General features: G+C 41.5%; 1 protein-coding gene across 2 annotated transcripts in view; it reads right to left on the bottom strand.

The window, feature by feature from the left end:
- Positions 1-553: 553 nt before the first annotated feature.
- Positions 554-19,395, bottom strand: part of Lrig2 (leucine rich repeats and immunoglobulin like domains 2) — a 63,756-nt gene continuing 44,914 nt past the window's right edge. For both annotated transcript variants that reach the window (XM_090334053.1, XM_090334054.1), the window contains 7 exons: positions 17,707-17,870; positions 15,941-16,261; positions 13,939-14,220; positions 11,751-12,200; positions 10,788-10,937; positions 7,305-7,586; positions 554-5,336 (listed from right to left, as the gene is read on the bottom strand). In XM_090334053.1, coding sequence (XP_090190179.1) covers positions 5,149-5,336; positions 7,305-7,586; positions 10,788-10,937; positions 11,751-12,200; positions 13,939-14,220; positions 15,941-16,261; positions 17,707-17,870 — 1,837 coding nt within the window. In that variant the 3' untranslated portion in view covers positions 554-5,148. The remainder of the gene's footprint in view (positions 5,337-7,304; positions 7,587-10,787; positions 10,938-11,750; positions 12,201-13,938; positions 14,221-15,940; positions 16,262-17,706; positions 17,871-19,395) is intronic.

Below are 19,395 nucleotides of genomic sequence, written 5' to 3'. Positions count from 1 at the left end.
GGCTTTTGGTGGTTATTTGGGAGTCTCATGGACTTAGTGCCGGGCTGGCTTTGAACCATGATCCTCAGATCTCAGCCTCCTGAGTAGCTAGGATTACAGATGTGAGCAACCATGGCCGTTTTGTTTTTTGCCAGTCCTGGGCTTGAACTCTGAGCCTGAGCACTGTCGTTGGGCTTTCTCAAGGCTAGAGCTCTACCACTTGAGCCTCAGCACCATTTTCAGCTTTTTCTACGTATGTGGCACCAAGGAATCAAACCTGGGCCTTCGTGCATGCTAGGCAAGCACTCTACCACTAGGCCAAACTCCCGGCCCCAAATACCATTACTTTCTAATGAAGTACAGAGTGTATTTATTTCTGGACTTCTAACACCAAGGTGGCACAACAAGGAAGTTCAGAACATCCAGTGTCCCATCGCTCAATCGCAGGGCATAGCAGCAGCTGTGTCTCCTGTCTTTTGGCAAGAACTAAAGTGCAACATTTCTGGTTTTACCTTGCTCCACTCTTTGAAGATTCTCACAAAAGGATGCAAACTTACACAAGAACACCAGGAGATCATATATTTAAGCTTTATTCGGGTATTATAGTAGACAAACAAGTAAATGAACATAAGCCCTATAAAGTCTACATTCTTCTGTGCAATACCTTTGGGCATGTTTAATCCTAGGACTTTTCAGACTGACTTACTCTAAGAAGGGAAAAAGTGGAGAGGGCAGAAGTAAATCTCTGTATGAATGAAGAGGTCACATTAAGTAGCTAAGAGTACCCTTGAGAGCCCTTGGCCACCTGAAGATCCATTTCTGTTTCAAAACTGTTTCTGTTAGTAGAAGATCACTTTCCTCCTTATATCCTCAAACAGGCAGCAGAAACAAGTCAAGTGTTTCTTCACCCCTTGAGTTATTAGAACCTCTAAGAACATCAGTCCTGACAGTGGATCCAAATATTAATTCTTGAAATATAAGGTCCCTCTTCTCTCTCATCTCCCACAAATCTTCTAGATTCTCAGAAAAACTCCAGAAGGTTCTTGTGTTAATTTCAGACATTGGTGTTTAAGTCATATCCCTTAATTCAGAACTTGTTACTTTTGTCAGTGAACCAAGAAATTGTCCCCCATAGAGAAAAATAATCAAGGCTAATTGATTGAAATTACATTCCAAACAAGAAGTTCAGGTAGAAGGAAGGAGGCATACCTGCCAAACAACTTGAATAAATATCACATCATCAAAAAAGTTACTTTCAAGTTGCCAAATAAATAAATTTTTTAAAAAAATCCTTAGCTCGGGCCAGGAATTTGGCCTAGTGGTAGAGTGCTTGCCTACCAAGCATGAAGACCCGGGTTCTATTCCTTGGTACCACATACATAGAAAAAGCCAGAAATGGTGCTGTGGCTCAAGTGGTAGAGCTCTAGCCTTGAGAAAGCCCAAGGATAGTGCTCAGACCCTGAGTTCAAGCCCTAGGACTGGCACCAAAAAAAAAAAATCCTTAGCTCAACCCTGTAAAGGTCTTTACAATTACACCTATAATCTTTGCATGGAGAAGCAAAGAAGATGGAAGATGTTAGACAAAATGACAGCAAGCCCAAAGCTTGTGGGTATAGCTCAGGGGTATTATAGCTCCTGCCTAGTATTAAAGCAGCCTTGGGTTCAATCCTTACCACAGAGGTAGGGGGCCGGAGACAGGGGAAGGTGGGGGAGGCAGGGGACCATCAATTCCACCTGTTCCATTGTCTATCTGGCATTTTTGTGGATAGAATTACCAGAAAAGGCCATATTAACATAGTGAGGTAAAATGTTAAGTATAAAAGTAAACACCATAATTCTAATGCATTCCAACTAGTCCCACAAATTAGCAGACATAAGAATAAAAATCAAACAGTAGAAAAGAGAGTGCTACAATACAGACTTTAAATATTTTTAATTATAGTAATATCATTTCTGTTTATAATTTCAGATTTCTTTGGAAGAATAAGCCCATAAATTCATGTCTTCAGTCATGAACACAGGCCAAAACCCTTTGTCATCTATAAGTCAAAATCTTTTCATAGTTGTTGTTTTTGTTGCTGGTCCTGGGGCTTGAACTCAGGGCCTCTCTTGTTTAGCTTTTTCACTCAAGACCAGTGCTCTACCACTTCAGCCACATCTCTACTTCCAGCATTTTGCTATTTAGTTGGAGATGACAGTCTCGTGAACTTTTCTGTTCCTGCTGGTTTCAAACCAAGATCCTCAGATCTCAGCTTCCTGAGTAGCTAGGATTAGAGACCCAAAGTCTTAAAAAAAAATCTCTTTGACATTAGCAGCAGATGATTATCTAGCTTCTGCATGTACCTTTCTCCCAAAAGGCTAATTATTCCAATTATTAATGTAATTGGTACCTCTTTACTTACCTTCCTACAGATGACTCTTGTCATTTCATAAGACAACCTGCAGCAGACTTCTCTTCTAGCAACACCCCTTTGCATAGGCAAATGGATCTAAATTGCTTCACAGCCACACGATCCTTTCACAGCCCCTCAGTGGGTAACATGCATTCATCCTGAGCACAAAAGCTGCCTCAAGGACAGACATGCTAAAGTGGACTTTAGAGGCAACTGAGTTTCTGATATTTCTTTCTTCCTTACATCAGCAGCTTGCACACCAGAACACTTACAAATCACCAGGTAACAGAGCCAATGGCTTAGGTGTGTGTGTATCTTCTGCCAGCTGGGGTTTGAGCTCAAGGAAAATGCGTTTTCTTCTTATAGGTAACCTTGGACAATCAGTATCTGAAGTGCACGAATGAAGAGAATTTATGTACTGAAGTGTAACTGAGTATTTCAGTATTCTATTTTGCTCTGCATATATCCCTGGTTACTTTAGCACTATAGATGTAGTACTACTAAAGAAGAAACACAAATAAGCCACCAGTCCTGTTAAGTAAAGGATACCACTCGGTCAAATATGTATGCAATCAAACTGGTTTAGGAATTCCTTTTCCTAGGATTCTTATTACTAATTATAACTTAAGACCTGTGAGTTAGGCTCTTCACATTTAAACTGATTCCTGACTAGTCGTTTCCACACACCAGGATTACCTGCAATGGTGTTTCAACCATCTCGCCGACATAATGTAGAAGCGCACAGACACTTCTGGCCAGAGGAACACTGTCAGCAAGCTTCCAGATGCAGTTTTTAAAGCATTGGCTCACAGCCTGCTTTTTGCCACAGGTACAATGTCTAGCTGTAGGCCTACTTCCCTCTGCACACAGGAAAACCTAAGTACAGCAGAACTCTGACTGCATCCTCAGGCAGCTGGCCTCTAAGCTGGCCTCTAAGCTGGCCCTGGTGCTCTGGTGTGGTGAACCAACCTCTAGCACTCAGACCAGCTATTCCAGGGAGCCAAGGTGAACATCTCTTACATCCATGGCTTCTGCTATGGAGGAAATAAATCTGGTTCAAGTTGCAGCCAGCATGACTCTTGTTCTCTGCTAACAAATACTTCATGAAAGCCGATTTTCATTAAAGTAGCATAATCCTCTTTGGTTTCTGAAGGGAACTGCAGAGTCAGACTGTTACAGCTGGAAAGGGCTTTAGAGCACGTACCAAAGTGCCTCAGTTCATAAATGAAAAAAATAGGGCCTAGGAAAGTAAAAGAATTTGCCTTTGCCATGTGTCAGACCAATGGTATAGGCAATTGGACATAGTTAAGAGATTCAAAGGAAAAAGTGACAGAATCTGACAGTTCTAAGATGACGAAGAGTGTGGAGCAGTATTAATAGCCAAAGAAGTACTGATGTCCATTGAGAAAAATCTCAGGATTAAAAGGTAAGAATGAAATCCAGATAAACCCTCTGACAAAAATCCGAGAACTTATGTGAGTTTAAAATCCCCCAAATGCACGAAGACTTACAAATAGTTGTTTGTATTTAAGAGACCACAGTTATTTAGTAACTAAAGTTTGATTTAGAGGATAGAACAGCAGCCTATGTAGGGAAATGTGAAAGCACAAGGAATGTCAGTCCATTATGCTTCATTAGTGTTAAGTTCTTTGCTTACATAAAGCTCTTTGCTATATGAAATTCAAAAAAACTTTGTGGCTTCAGCAATCAGTTGTACAAAACAAAGGCCACTCCCAAGCTTTCCAGTACAGGTAGGAATTTCTGCACAGTTCTCTATTCCCAAGAGCATTCTTCCCTTCCCAAGATGTCTGCCCATCAGAAGATGACAAGAAACAAGAGAAACACAGAGAAGAAGCCTCCTCATCAAGGAAATCCTGTCTTCCTCCATACAGGTCTTCTATGCCCACATTGCTTGAATGCCAGGCTTGGAAAGAACAAGACATTTTATGTTAGAAAGGGAATGTTACAGGTACTTGTCAATGGATGGAAAATGACAGAGCATGTGAACCTTTAGCAATGAACCAAGCAGTTAATAATAGCAAGTACCCTGCTTCTGTACATATGCTATATTTCTCAACAAGCACGTTGTCTATGAAGCTGATGTCAATGTAACTAGAGTGATAATTTCTGCATATCAAAAGTATTTACGTTGCAGCTAACACACAAGACCAACAAATAGAAAAATTATTTATAAATGTACATATATGTACAATAACATCCCTAGCCAATAGGTACAAAAAGCAATTCACAAGAATACAAAACCTTTGACCTGGTACCAATTCGTCAAACGTGGGATTCTTGCTGCAGACCTTGAATATCAAAGCCCTGTTCTCAACTCTCTGCTTAAAAACCACTCAACAATTCCAGGCACACTTTCCCAGAGGGCTCCAAAGTTATTTTCGTTTCTTGGAAGGTAAAGAGAACATCCGAGTAGAGCTGCTTTCTTAGGATTCTTCTGGGAACCGGGACAATCAATCCAGGGGGCTGAGCAGTGGTAAGGCTCTTTCTGGTAGGCAATGCTCACCTGGGCTCACCCTGTGAACATATCAGGAAGCACATTTGCTGGAATATTCCTCTTAGGTCTGATGTATTCACCAGCCATTATCCTTTCTTCGTCATGAATAAGCCCACACAATGGCCAAGCCTACCTGTGTGGTCAGAAACAAAGGGCAACAAGTACTGACCGTGGGGGTTCCTTCTGAACTCGGAGGTAGTAAATACAAAATAAACTTGAGTTTCTGCCCCAGACTCCTCCTGAAGAGGGTCTCAAGTGCCCTCACAAACCATCTTGAGTGGTTCGAGTCCTACTAAAGTCAAAAGCACGGTCATGTAATCTGCGGGGGGCCATGGAGGATGGGCAGTTTGGATGGGTCTCTGACCGGCCCTCATCTGGATGATGCTGCTGGGAGAGAGCTGGTAGACCTAGTTCTCTGTTCATGGTCCACAGAGGTTGCTGCGATATTTCTGAGAACAAAGAACAAGAATTACCAGTGGTTATTATGATTTCAAATTTCATTTTCTAAAAGTGATGGCCTTTTAACCAAACCTCCAAAGAAATAATGCCTGATCTATCCCTGAGTTGATGACATTAAGATCAAAGACATACCTGTCACAATTAAAAAACAATCTACTTTTAAGGCATCCAAAGAGATAAGAGTCTCTTGTTCTTTAGTGCCCAGGCTGGCTTTGAACCACATTCCTCAGAGCTCAGCCTCCTGGGTAGCGAGGATTACAGGCATGAGCCACCACGCCTGGCTAAGAAATTTTTTTTAGATGCATTATACTCTGGTTTTTCTTAAGTCCTCTTTGTATAACTCTTCTAGGAAATGGAAAGATGAATTTAATGGTGGCGAATTACTTTCATGGACACTGACTAGAAAGAGGTTAACTGCAACTGGAGTCCAGTGGCTTATGCCTAAACTTCTAGCTTTCTCAGGAGGCTAGGATTGGGAGGACTGTGGTTTGAGGCCATCCCTGGCAGAAACAACCTTTTCAACCCACAGTTGGGGATATCCTAAGCTATGTGGGAGACTGAAACTAGGATTATGGTTCCAGGCCAGGCTGGGCAGAAAACCTTTAAGGCTCTATCTTCACAGAGGGAAGCTGGACACAAGTGCATTTGCCTGTGATCTGCAGTGATTCAAAGTCTGAAGTACAACCACGTGGGAAGTAAGATTATCTCAAAAATTACCAATGAAGATAGGGTTGGAATCATAGCTGAAGTGGTAGCTAAGTCCCTGAGTTCAAACCTTAGTATTGTCCTACTCCACCTATAAAAGAGACCAACTTCACCGGCAATACTTTTTTTCTAACCTATATTCCCTGGAGAACTCTTCAAAGTTGGTCTCTTAAGAACAGAGCACATCTTAAGTTTGATGTTAATCATTTATTCCTGGAAAAATACTACCATACTTTCTACCTTCCTCTGCCAATCTCTAATTCTTACCACCTATCTTATTTTCAGTGCTCTGATACATCAGGAAATAACAGCAGATAGACAGTCAGGGCCAGGAGTTTGGCCTAATGGTAGAGTGCTTGTCTAGCATGCATGAAGACCTGGGTTCAATTCCTCAGCACCACATACACAGAGGAAAGCTGGAAGGGGTGCTGAGGTCACAGTGCTCAGGCCCTGAGCTCAAACCCAGGACTGACAAAAAGAATAGTCTACACAGTTAGAAGACGAGTTCAGTAGGACCTTTCTTTGTCTGACATTGAGATGACCAGTGTTTGTACAGTAGAGTACTTCTTTTCCTGGGTCATAAAGGACAGAGGAAACTACCTCAAAACTGCCTTTCATAATTCATAATTTCATAACTCATAAAAGGAAACACCTACTAAGTGATGTGGGTGCCACTGGCTAACCTGTGAGTCCAGTGACTCAGAGGCTAAGATCTGGAAGATGGTGTTTTGAAGACAACTCAAGCAGAAAAGCCCTCAAGATTCCATCTTCAGTCAACCGGAAGAGTTGCACAGAAGGCACAGCTCAGTTGGCAGAGTGCCAGCTGTGAGCCATGAGACTTACGCAAGGACTGGGGGTCCTAGGTCCTGCGTGCACATGTGGACACACAGGCCCAGACAGAACACCCACCAAATATAACATTTTAAAGTCTTCTCAGTTAAAAAAAAAAGTCACCAAATTAGGACCAAAATATGTTATGATCACTTCAAATCTCAATTATTAAAGACAGGAGATAAGAGGTAAGTGTCATCGTAACAAATGCTGTCCTCATCCCACAGGTGAGGACCTTGTAAATCAAATATATGACCATTTTTGGCATTAGTTCAGTTAGCAGTGGTGATTTCTCTAGTTATACCAATTTGTTTGCTTCCTCTCAAATGAGAGTTATTTCCCAGATAAAAGGAGAGCTCACCTAGGTGGAAGTGAAAGCCAAGTAAAACAAAAGAACAAAACAAAAGGAAAGCCTGCAGTACCATTGCTTATCTGTGTGGAGGGAAGTTTCTTCTCATTCATCCTCTCATGATTGGTGGGAAAGGCAGCCTGCTCCCTGTCTCCTGAAGGCATCAGGCTCTCCAGGGCAGTGGTGTCTTGGGGAGGAAGTGACAAAAATGTCTCCTTGGGCATCTGGACCATGAGGCTGGCGAGCGTGTGATCTTCCTCTGCTATGAAGGAGTAAGGACAGTATTCGCGGTTCCTCGAGTAGATGTTGGCATTGTCGTAACAATCTGAGCAGATCATTCGAGCACTGGTGCCACCTGATGACCACAGAAGAAAGACTCAAAACATTTTTCTATTATGGAATTAGTTTAGCTAGTCAACCCACGATTTCCTGTGCACTTATCAGCCAGGTAAAGTTCAAGATCTTCCTGTGAATGAACTTGTACCATCCTCACACATCACTATGATACTGATGCTGCTGACTAATCCTCATTCTATACTGAGAATAACCACAGTACAGAGAAGTATCTTGACTGAAGGAATATTACCAGAGCAAGAGCTAAAATATCTAGGCACACTGGTTTCGGAGCCAAGTTTTAAGCACTAGGGTAAACCATCTTTGTCTAGCTTGGAGGGGCCAAACTCAGATGAAGAGATGCTAGGTGGGGCTAGCAGAGAGCTATAAGAGATGTTTGGCTAAGCAAACTAATGCAGAGAATGAAGAGTTTGTGATTTCATTTAATGAGACATGGTACTTTCTCAAGTCGAGAAGCAACACTGCTGCTTAAAAATATCGCTAGTCAAAAACCCAGCCTGACAAATATGTGGGTGCCTTGAAAACAAAAGGGAAAGGTTATGATAAATAAAGAGAAAGTTAAGCCATCATCAAGAACTAGAACATTAGAAATGGAGACAAACCCAGCACCAGGGAGGCTAAAACAGGAGGATAGCAAGTTTGAAGCCAGAGTGAGCAATATAGTGAGAACTTGTCTTAGATTTTCAGTTATCCCTCTCAGAGTTCAAAGAAAATCTATTAAAATTCAGAAATATTCCAAGTATTATTTATTTTAAAATGAGCAACTAGGGGCCGGGAGTTTGGCCTAGTGGTTAAAGTGCTTGCCTAGCATGCATGAAGACCCGGGTTCAATTCCTTGGTACCACATACATAGAAAAAAGCCGGAAGTGGTGCTGAAGCTCAAGTGGTAGAGCTCTAGCCCTGAGAAAGTCCAAGGACAGTGCTCAGGCCCTGAGCTCAAGCCCAGGACTGGCAAAAAAAAAAAAAAAAAAAAAAAGAGCAACTAGTCAGGCACAGTGGAACATGACTAAAATCCCAACACTCAGAAGGCTGAAGCAGGTAAATCATGAGTTTGAAGGTAGACTGATCCTATGCAGCAAGATCCTACCTCAAAAGCAAGCAAAAAGAAAATAAAGTAACTTGCACATGGTTACAAAGCTTTAAAGAGAACTAGTTAGTAATCCCTGTATTCTGTTACAGTGAGGCAGGAGAAGCAGGGAAGGGTGAGAGGTATTGAGAACACTTTTCACATCTCTGATGGTCTCTGTTTACTATGCCTTTTATTTATTTATTTATTTTATTTGGCCAGTCCTGGGCTTGAGCTCAGGGCCTGAGCACTGTCCTTGGGCTTTTTCAAGGCTAGAGCTCTACCACTTGAGCCTCAGCACCACTTCCAGCTTTTTTCTATGTATGTGGTACTGAGGAATCGAACCCGGGTCTTTGTGCATACTAGGCAAGCACTCTACCACTAGGCCAAACTCCTGGCCCTTATTTATTTATTTTTGTCGTCAGTCATGGAGCTTGAACTCTGAGCCTGGAAGTTGGCCCTGAGCACTTCAGCTCAAGGCAAATGAACACTCTGCCACTTGAGCCACAGCACCACTTCCAGTTTTCTGGTGGTTAACTGGAGATAAGGGTCTCATAGATTTTCATGCCCAGGCTGGCTTTGAACCGCAATCCTCAGATCTCAGCCTCCTGAGTAGCCAGGATTATAGGTGAGAGCCACTGGCATCCGGCCACTATGACTTTTAATCTTTATTAAATACCTACTTATCAGCAGAAGAATCAAATATCCCTTGGATATGATTTTTTTTTTTGCCAGTCCTGTCTTGAACTCAGGGCCTGAGCACTGTCATTGGGCTTTCTCAAGGTTAGAGCTCTACCACCTGAGTCTCAGCACCACTTCTGTTTTTGTTTTTGTTTTTTTTTCTTTCTATGTATGTGGTACAAAGGAATTGAACCTCAGCTTTTGTGCATGCCAGGAAAAGCACTCTACCAATAAACCAAACTCCCGGCCCTGATTTTTTTTTCCTGTCAGTTGTGGGGCTTGAACTCTGGGCCTGTGTGTGAACTGTTCCTGAGCTCTTAGCTTAAGGCTTATGCTCTACCATTTGAGCCACAGCACCACTTCTGGCTTCCTAGTGGTTAACTGGAGACAAGAGTCTTATGGAGGGCAGGGAGTTTGGCCTAGTGGTAGAGTGCTTGCCTAGCATGCACGAAGACCTGGGTTCAATTCCTTAGTACCACATACATAGCAAAAAAAAAAAAAAAAAGCTGTAAATGGTGCTATGGCTCATATGGTAGAGCTCTAGCCCTGAGAAAAGCCAAGGACAGCGCTCAGGCCCTGAGTTCAAGCCACAGGACTGGGGGGGGAGAAAAAAAAGAGTTCTATGGACTTTTGCCCAACTGGCTCTGAACCGTGAGCTTCAGATCTCAGCCTGTTAAATAGCACGTCACATCAGGGAAATAGAAACCTAGCTGTAAAAGGAGGTCTAACTCATGGCCCAGTGTTCACTCCCTGGTCTTTGGACTGCACCTGGCTGAGATGATGCCTGTTGCCTGATTGGAAGGCATAGCTATGGTTTGTGATGTAAAGTAAGGCCACCTCTGATAGGCCCCTGAACCCTTCCGCCCTCTCAGACAGCACATGATTCCTATGTTAGCTGAATGGACTACCTCAATGAGAGTACCTCCCCTGTCCTGCCCACCTTTGTGCTGATAGGCTCCTGCATCCTATGTTAGTTGAATGGACTTCCTTAATAAACGAGTTCCTGCCTTGCTGGGTCTCCCTGACATGTCTGATTGTCCTCCGGCAAGAGAGAGCTGGGTTGGGGAGGTCAGTCAGCCCTCTCCTTTCTCGGTTTGTTCTGGAAAGGGCGTGTTCTCCCTATCCTCCTGCGGGTGGGGAGGGACTGTGGACTAAAAACCCCCGACAATAGGTATGAGCCACCAGCACCCAACAGATAAAATTTTCAGGGTACTTATACTCTAAAAAGGTAGGAGCTTAGGCTATATATTTCAGTCTATTACAAATCATGTATTTCCCCTTACTGTAGGGTTTTCTTATCTTATTCAGACTTTAGTCCAATTTTCATTCTATTTTAGGTGAGGCTAGATATTTTCACTGTAAAAATACTGGTACAGGCTAAAGGAGAAACTACACACCAAAAAAAAAATAAACCCAATGGAATAGGGTGAAATTCTAATGAACTAGAATCCTTACTGTCAGTGCTTTTGTGTACAAATCCATTGGCAGGAGGCATGAGTTGCTGGTGACTGCCTGCCTCCGAGTTGCTGTAGCCTTCCTGGGGCTCAGACAGTGTTCCTTGGGAAGACAGGTAGCTGGGAATATCTGCAGGCAGATTGAGTTCCTCTAGAAAACAGACATCATTTAGTCCCAAAGTTGGGTAGTTGAAGCTAACATGTAAAAGACAATTTCACAAATGTGTCTTGCTCTGATTTGTCCAGGAAAAGGTATGGACTTGGGACCCCAAGTCTTTTTCTTTTTCCAGTCCTGGGCTTGAGCTCAGGGCCTGAGCACTGTCCTTGGACTTTCTCAAGGCTAGAGCTCTACCACTTGAGCCTCAGCACCACTTCCAGCTTTTTTCTATGTATGTGGTACCAAGGAATCAAACCTGGGTCTTCATGCATGCTAGGCAAGCACTTTAACCACTAGGTCAAACTCCCGGCCCCCCAAGTCTTTTTCAAAGACTAGATTTTACTAGCATTTTTTCCTAAAGTTTCACTTTAGAAGTACTACTGAGTTTTTAGCATCATGGCATGTGCTTGCCCAGCATGTGCAGAACCACATCTCCTCACCCCGTCCCCTACCCCCAACAGGAAAGACCTGACCTCTAGTCACTTTCTCAACTTATCTGGCTAGATATCCTCTCATCCAAATTTCAGGGAAAGCCCACTTTTCCTTACAGCAAAAGTATAATGGAATGGAACCACAGATACTGAAGAAGATACACTGCAGTACATTTATAAAAGCCATTGGGGGGGGGGGTGTTTGCAAATTATTCCTCCAAAGAGGTTCTGTTTTATTGAGGAAGTAGAACATTGAAATAGAAAATTCCCAACATATCATGAGATACTGTACCACAGGACCCCAGTCTCTGTCTAAGCATTACATAGCGCTTTTTACTCTAATACATGCCAAAGGTGGCCACTGGGTACCACTCACCTGTATTTGTGATACTATAGTCTTCATTCTTCCTTCTCATGTGATAAATAACAATGACCCAGATCAAAGAGGTGCCTACCACGCAGCAGACCACAACAATGATGACAATGCCAACTGTGGTCCAGCCATCATCTTCATGCCCAATGCTGCTCTGAGAAGAATCACAATTGAGGGATGAAATGACATTTAGGTAAATATGGCCACGTTCTGTTCCCAGGGTGTTAGACATAATGCAGGTATATTTCCCAGCATCCTCTTGCCCAGCATCTACAATGATGAGAAGCTGGTTGGCTGCAGCAAAGAAGTGTCGTTCTGTAACCAGCAGTGGCCCGTCATCTTTAGTCCAATTAAGGCGAGGGGCCGGGCTCCCTCCAGCTATGCACTGTAAAACTGCTGTTTCACCTCGGGTAACCGTCTTGTCCTCCAGAGGGCGAATAAATGAAGGTGTTTCTAATAGGAAGGAATCAAAACAAACCAAGTTAGGTAATTTTATTCTCGAAATCCTACTGAATTACACTACTGAGGTATGTGTAGTTTTATATCCTCATAGGACAATTAGGAGTTAGTATTTCAATTTTTAAAAAGCCTTCAAAAACCCCCAAAATCTACATCTGAGTTGGATGTGCAAACCTGTAATCCCAGATACACAGGACTGTAAGCTTGAAACCAGCCTTCACAACTAAACAAGATTCTGTCTAAAAAACAAAGTAAAAAAGGACTAGGGATGTTAGAGCAGTAGTACAACACTTGTATAGCACGCAAGAGACCTTGGGTTCAATCCTCAGTAAACTCCCTCAAAAAACAACAACCAAAAAAAACACCTAAATGTGGGGCTGCAATGGTACAATGGTACAGCATTTGCCCAGGATAAATAAGGCTTTGTTGTTTTTGTTGTTGTCAGTTGTGGGGCTTGAATTCTGGGCCTGCGTGGGTGCTCTCCCTGAGCTTTTCAGATCAAGGCTAGCACTCTACCACTGTGCCACTTCCAGTTTTCTGGTAGTTAAATGGAGATTTGAGTCCCATGGTCTTTTTTTGCCCAGGCTGGCTTTGAACCATGATCCTCAAATTTCAGCTTCCTGAGTAGCTAGGATTACAGGTGTGAGCTACCAGTGCCCAGCTATGAGTAAGGTTTTGTGTGTGATCCACAGCACTGTGAAAACAAAACAAAACCTTAAGTCTTTTCTCAGTACTTCAGTAACTCAGTATTTTTGTGTTTTTTGCCAGTCCTGGGGCTTGAACTCAGGGCCTGAGCACTATTCTTGGGCTTTCTCAGGGCTACCGTCTACCACTGGAGCCACAGCACCACTTCCGGTTTTTCTGTGTATGATACACCGAGGAATCTAACTTAGGGCTATGTGCATGCTTGGAAGGCACTCTACAAATAGACCATGCTCCTTGCCTCTCTGTGAAGCACTATAAAATGATTAGGATACTTTTCAAAAAAATAAACTCACTGAATAATAGAAAAAAAAAAGTAACAAATGAACTAGAACTCTTGTAAGATGGAGACTTAAAAGATAAATAAAGGGATCTGAATTCTGTGACAAGATTCCTGACTCGCCTAAGCCTTCTCCCTGACCCACTAACTCATCTGACCCACTGACTTCTGAAGCAGAGACAATCTTGTTAGTGACAACATTAAAAAGGCAAGAATTGTAGCCAACAGGCAAGATAAAATAATGGCATTCGCAGGGAAGTGGATAAATCTAGAGCGAATCATGTTGAGTGAGACAAGTCAAAACCTTCTAAGGAACAAAAGGCACATGGTATCCTTAATATGTGGCTATTAAATCCAAAGAGTACAAGAGCGAGGACTCAATATCTGCATACCCAATGCTATAGACATGGTAACGGAAATATAAACATAACTGTATAGACATAAAAACCTATGATTCTATCGACACAATGTTTTATTTCATAAATTAATGTTTCTATGACATACAAACCCTTAGCCTAATTTTGATTAAGTTCTAAAAACTAAGTCCCAGTGATTGTATATAGATTCCCTTCTTAAACACTTGTTTATTAAACTTGTCATTTGAAATATGATGTAAAAATCAATGTCAATAAATTCTTTAATAAAAAAAAGGCAAGAACTGCAACCAAAATCCCAAAACTGTGTATTACTTTTAGTTTTAAGTCCAAGAATAGTTCCTGAAAGCAGAGGTGGTGGAAGCAGTGAACTCACCTAACACAGTTAGCGAGGCATTTGCTGAGAGACCTCCTGCTATGTTCTGTGCCATGCAGCTATAGATGCCCATATCTTCTATTTTCACATTGGCAATGAAGAAGACGTCGTCCTCAGGCATGACATGCATGCGTCTTTCTCGGGCTGCAGGAAAGTCAGTACCACCATCTTTCTGCCAGGAAATCTGAGGTGCAGGGTGCCCTTCTGCAGCACATTCTAATCTGGCCATGGCACCAGTGCGAATCGTTAAGTCCATTGGAGTTTTCAGAAAAGATGGCATCTCTGTTCCAAAAAGAGATTCCCAAGAAAAAATAGGTAGGGTTGAGAGAGATAGACAAACACATACACACATGTATACATGAATTTAATGGGTAAAAGAGCAGCTACTGTAACACTCCATTCTATTGGGAGACATGATGTCTGGACTGATAGTAAAGACAGCTTTACTTTTCTTTTGCTATTATTGGTTGTGGAGCTTGAACTTGGGGCTTAGGTGCTATCCCTGAGCTCTTTTGCTCAAGGCTAGGACTCTACCACTTTGAGCCACAGCACCACTTCTGGTTTTCTGGTGGTTAATTGGAGATAAGAGTCTGAGGGACTTTCTTGCCTGGTCTGGCTTTGAACTGCGATTTCCAGATTCTATGCTCTTGAGTAGCTAGGATTGCAGGTGTGACCACCAGCCTCTGGCTTGAAGAAAGCTTTAGAAGACATCTTTTCTCTTAGATTCACAATAACAACTAAGACATATATGACATAAACCGTGACTATATGACCATCTGGATTAGAGTAAGGAAAGCAGAGGGTCATAAATCTTTCTGAATTAAGTATTTTAGGATTTGGCTTCATTAAGAAGCCAAGAATACCTTCTAAACTAGTAACAGTTGTTAGAAGAACTTCATATTTTAAATTTTTTTATGCTTATTAAAAAACTTATTCAAGGGCTAGAAATGTGGCTTAGTGGTAGAGTGCTTGCCTAGTATGCATGAGGCCCTGAGTTCAATTCTTCAGTACTGCATAAACAGTAAAAGCCAGAACTGGTGCCATGGCTCAAATGGTCAAGTACTAGCCTTGAGCAAATGAAAAGAAGCTCAGAGACAGTGCCTAGGTCCTGAGTTCAAGCCCCAGGACCATTAAAACAAAGAACAAAAACAAAAAACCTCATTTAAAAACAAAGCAGTTTGGCCTAGTGGTAGAGTGCTTGCCTAGCATGCACAAAGACCGGAGTTCGATTCCTTGGTACCACATACATAGAAAAAAGCTGGAAATGGTGCTGAGGCTCAAGTGGTAGAGCTCTAGCTTTGAGAAAGTCCAAGGACAGGGCTCAGGCCCTGAGCTCAAGCCCAGGACTGGCAAGAAAAAAAAAAAAAAAAAAGCAGCAGATTGTATTAACTTTTGATTGCACAAAGCCTAAAATGTAGTTATTCAATCTGATAGACAAAAGAAATCAAGTTATTTTGGAGAGGATTTTTTAAGTCTCAGCAAAAAGACTTTTAATTTAAGAAATAATCCTCTTGGGATTGAAGATGTGGCTCACGTGGTAGAGCACCAGCCAGTGAGTTAAAGTGTCAGGTACCAGGTTTGAATCCTAATCTCAGACAGAAAATAAGACTATGTAGCTACATTTAAGACAATAACAATGATCACTGGACCCAGAAATGTCATAAATATTCTAATTTTAGAAGTCTCCAAGAGCAGGGTTAGAAATGAATTTCACCATTTTCAAACAGATTTTGGAAAGAAAACTGAAAATTTCAAAAGTCTGTCTTCAAAAGCACAATCATAGTAGAAACAACTCATTCTCTAGGGCAATGGAATGCATCCCTCAACCATCAATTTAGTTAAGGGCTAAATTGGCTAACCCCCAAAACTGCACCTCAGTCTTTGTCAAGACAGTTGAGATTCTTTCTCAAATTTTTCTTGATCAAGTAATTTAAAAATTGAACATGAAAAATTCTTCTAAAAACTGAACATGAAAAAAAAATCAATTAGTATAACTCCTTACCATTTACAGTCAGTTTGGCTTTCTGAGAATAATTAGAACCAAAGTGATTAGTAACAATACACTGGTATCTTCCCTCATCCGTGAAGTTCACACTGAGAAGATGCAGGACACTCGTATACTCCAAAGCTTCCCCAGCTTGCTGCCGATAGCGCACAAAATTCTCCACATCCACATCGCACAGGATCTCACCGTCTTTGCGCCACATGATAGACATGGGTGAATCACTGCTGCTCACTGCAGTGCACGTCAGGGTCACGTTAATGCCTCTTAATGCAACTGTGGTGTCAGGATGTGTTCTTATCTGTGGTTTGAGAAAGTCATCTGAGGGAAAACCCCAAGAAGCAGCCTGGTCAGTGACTTAGATTCAACTGTAAAACAAAGACTGTAAAACTGTAAATTCTGTTTATACAGTGGCACATTAAGACAGAAGCAGACAACAGACCTCGAGTCCAATCCCATTGTTTAAAGTCCAGAAAAGTCAAACAGCTCATTTAACAAAGGCAGAACCTGATCTTAAGACCCAGCACTCTTTGCACTATCCTCACTGCCATCTTGCTTAAAATGCATTTTTTCTTCATTTTTGGTGCATTCTGGGGCTTGAACTCAGGGCCTGGGCACTGTCCCTGAGCTGCTTTGGCTCAAAGCTAGCATTTTACCACTTGAGCCACAACTCTACTTCTGGCTTTTTTTTGTAGATAAGGAGATAAGCATCTCATGGACTTTCTTGCCTGTACTGGCTTTGAACCATGATCCTCATATCTCAGCCTCCTGACTAGCTTACAGTCTTAAGCTAGTCCAGCTTTAAAAATGCTTTAAAAAAATTCCACCAGATAATTCAGGAAATGGAAACAAGAGGTTTTTCTTTTCCCCTTTTTGTTTTGTTTTGTTCATTTATCTGTCTTATGGGAAGAGGTAAGGAAGACACAGAAATGGAAGGACAAAGAATGAACAAATGTAGTAGTGGTACTCAGAAGATATTATGGTAAAAATGAACTATACAGTTTATGAACAGGAACTGAAGGGAAAAACTAGAAGACAGCGAGGAAAGGAGTGACAATGTCCAAAAAGAAATGTACTCACTACTGTAACCCTTCTGTATATCACTTCAATAATAACATTTTTTTTAAAAAATCACCAGGTGCTGGTCAAAGCCAGTCCATGCAGAAAATCCATGAGACTCTATTTCCAATTAACAAGCAAAATGCTAGACTGGAGGTGTGATTCAGTAATATGGGTAAAAAGTGAAGCAAGAGCACGAGGCCCAGAGTTCAAGCTCCAGTATCAGCATGTCTGTCTGTATATGTGCACGCATACATACACATGTGCGCATGGGCACACACCTACACACAACTATATCTATGAATACTGGACTCCTATTTATCCTAAAGTTACTAATCTCTTGGAAAGGAAAACACCACCATTCACACCACCACTAAAAATAGCCATCATGATACAGACATAGGGCATTAAGTCAAAGATACAAAATTTAACCTGTAACTATGAAAATAATCACGGAAAACATGGTTTGAACTACATCATAGAAACCACATCCATGGTTGTCCTAATAATAGACATTTCAAGTGTTTCATCTTACCTTTTTTCCTCAAATTTTGTTAAGACAGTTATGTGAGGGGTAAAGGTATGGTTTAAGTGGTAAAACATTTTGTCTAACAAGTGCAAGACCTTGAGTTCAAATCAACAAAAAAGAATAGCTAAGCAAATAATATATTAAAAATTGCACAAAATTTTAAAATAAAAATACAAACCGCAGACAAAATCTTTCAGGTCCACTTTGAGGATGTTTTGCCCAGCGAGCCATTCTGGGTGTGCACAGCTCACATTTACAGAATGGCTGAAATTATTGTCAACCAACCACTGAAGCAACCATTTCAAATGACAATCACAGAGCAAGCTGCTTGTGTTCAGAACACTGTACAGAAAAAACACAACAGAAGTATACCCTTTATTTAACTTTTCATTCTAAGTTTCCTCAACATTGAAACCTTCCTATATATATTTGCACATTTTTCTTGTCAAAAATGTTAATCTAGCCATAAGAAAACAAATCAGACTGTTAGCCTTGATTCTTTAAATATGTCTATGTCATGAAAGACATAAAAAAAAAAGAGGTATACAAGGGTAAGGGAACTATTTTAAAGATGTCTAGAGAACTCTGAACAAGCAAATGAAATACAAAGCTGGGGGGCGGTTGTTTGTTGTAGACAAGAGTCTCACTGTGGAGCCCACACTACTCATAATTCCAGTTGTATGGGCTATTGTTCAGTTTAGACACATGATTCTTGACTGGAAACAAAATAGCTAAATGGCCCTGGGGCACCCTGGCTCACATAATCCTAGCTACTAGGTAGGCTGCGATCTGAGGGATTTGAGGATCAATCTGAGGGATTTGAGGATCGCTGTTCAAACCCAGCTCAGGTACTAAAGAAAATGAGAGTCTTATCTCCAATTAACCTCTAGAAAATGGTAAGTGGCTCTGTGGCTCAAGGGGTAGGGCAATAGCCTTGAGCTGAAGAGCTCAGGGACAGCATCCAGGCCCACGTGTAGGACTGATAGGACAGTAACCTTGACCTGAAGAGCTCAGGGACAACACCCAGGCCCAGAGTGCAAGCCCCACAACAGACAAAAAAAAAAATCTAAATGACAGTTCTTTCTTCTAACCCTGGAGAAACCTGAGGGTAGGCAGTCCATTAGATGCTATTTAATCCATTTTAATTTCCTTAGGTATAAGTAATGTGGTTATACAGAAAAATGCCAGTTCGCAAGAAATACACTGAAATATTTGAAAGCCAAGTTTTATGTCTACAACTTTTTTATAAAGAATTTATTAACATTGATTTTTACATCATATTTCAAATAACATGTTTAACAAACAAGTATTCAAAAATACGTCTACAACTTTTAAATGACCAGCAACAAAACAAAACCAACTATGTATCATACTCATATGCACATAGGAAAGGTGAGAAAGGGAAATGTAAACTGGCCAAAGGGTAATAACTAATAATTGGTTAGTTAGGGCATAGGGTGTTTCTTGTACTATCCTTTACATTTCTGACATTTAAAATTTTTGAAAAGTTGGGTCAAAACCTAATTATGGCTGGCTCATACCTGTAATCCTAGCTACTCAGGAGCCTGAGATCTGAGTATCGTGGCTCAAAACTAAAGACTGTGAGACTCTTATCTCCAATTAACCACTAGAAAATCGGAAGTGGTGCTGTGCTCAAGGGGTAAGGCGGTAGCCTTGAGCTGAAGAGCTCAGAGACAGCGCCCAGGCTCAGAGTTCAAGTCCCACAACAGACAACAACCGAGGACAAAAGACAACCGATGAACAACTGATGAGGACAATGACAACGAGGATGATGATGATGATGATGATGATGATGACAACGATGACAACAATAACAAAAACCTAATTATGTACCTTGGAACACTTG

Source organism: Megascapheus bottae, chromosome 6, assembly GCF_031878675.1.
Source record: "Megascapheus bottae isolate mThoBot1 chromosome 6, mThoBot2.hap1, whole genome shotgun sequence".
Classification (NCBI taxonomy): Eukaryota; Metazoa; Chordata; class Mammalia; order Rodentia; family Geomyidae; genus Megascapheus; species Megascapheus bottae.
The sequence above is the reverse complement of the archived record's forward strand: the minus strand, read 5'-3'. Positions and strand labels throughout refer to the sequence as shown.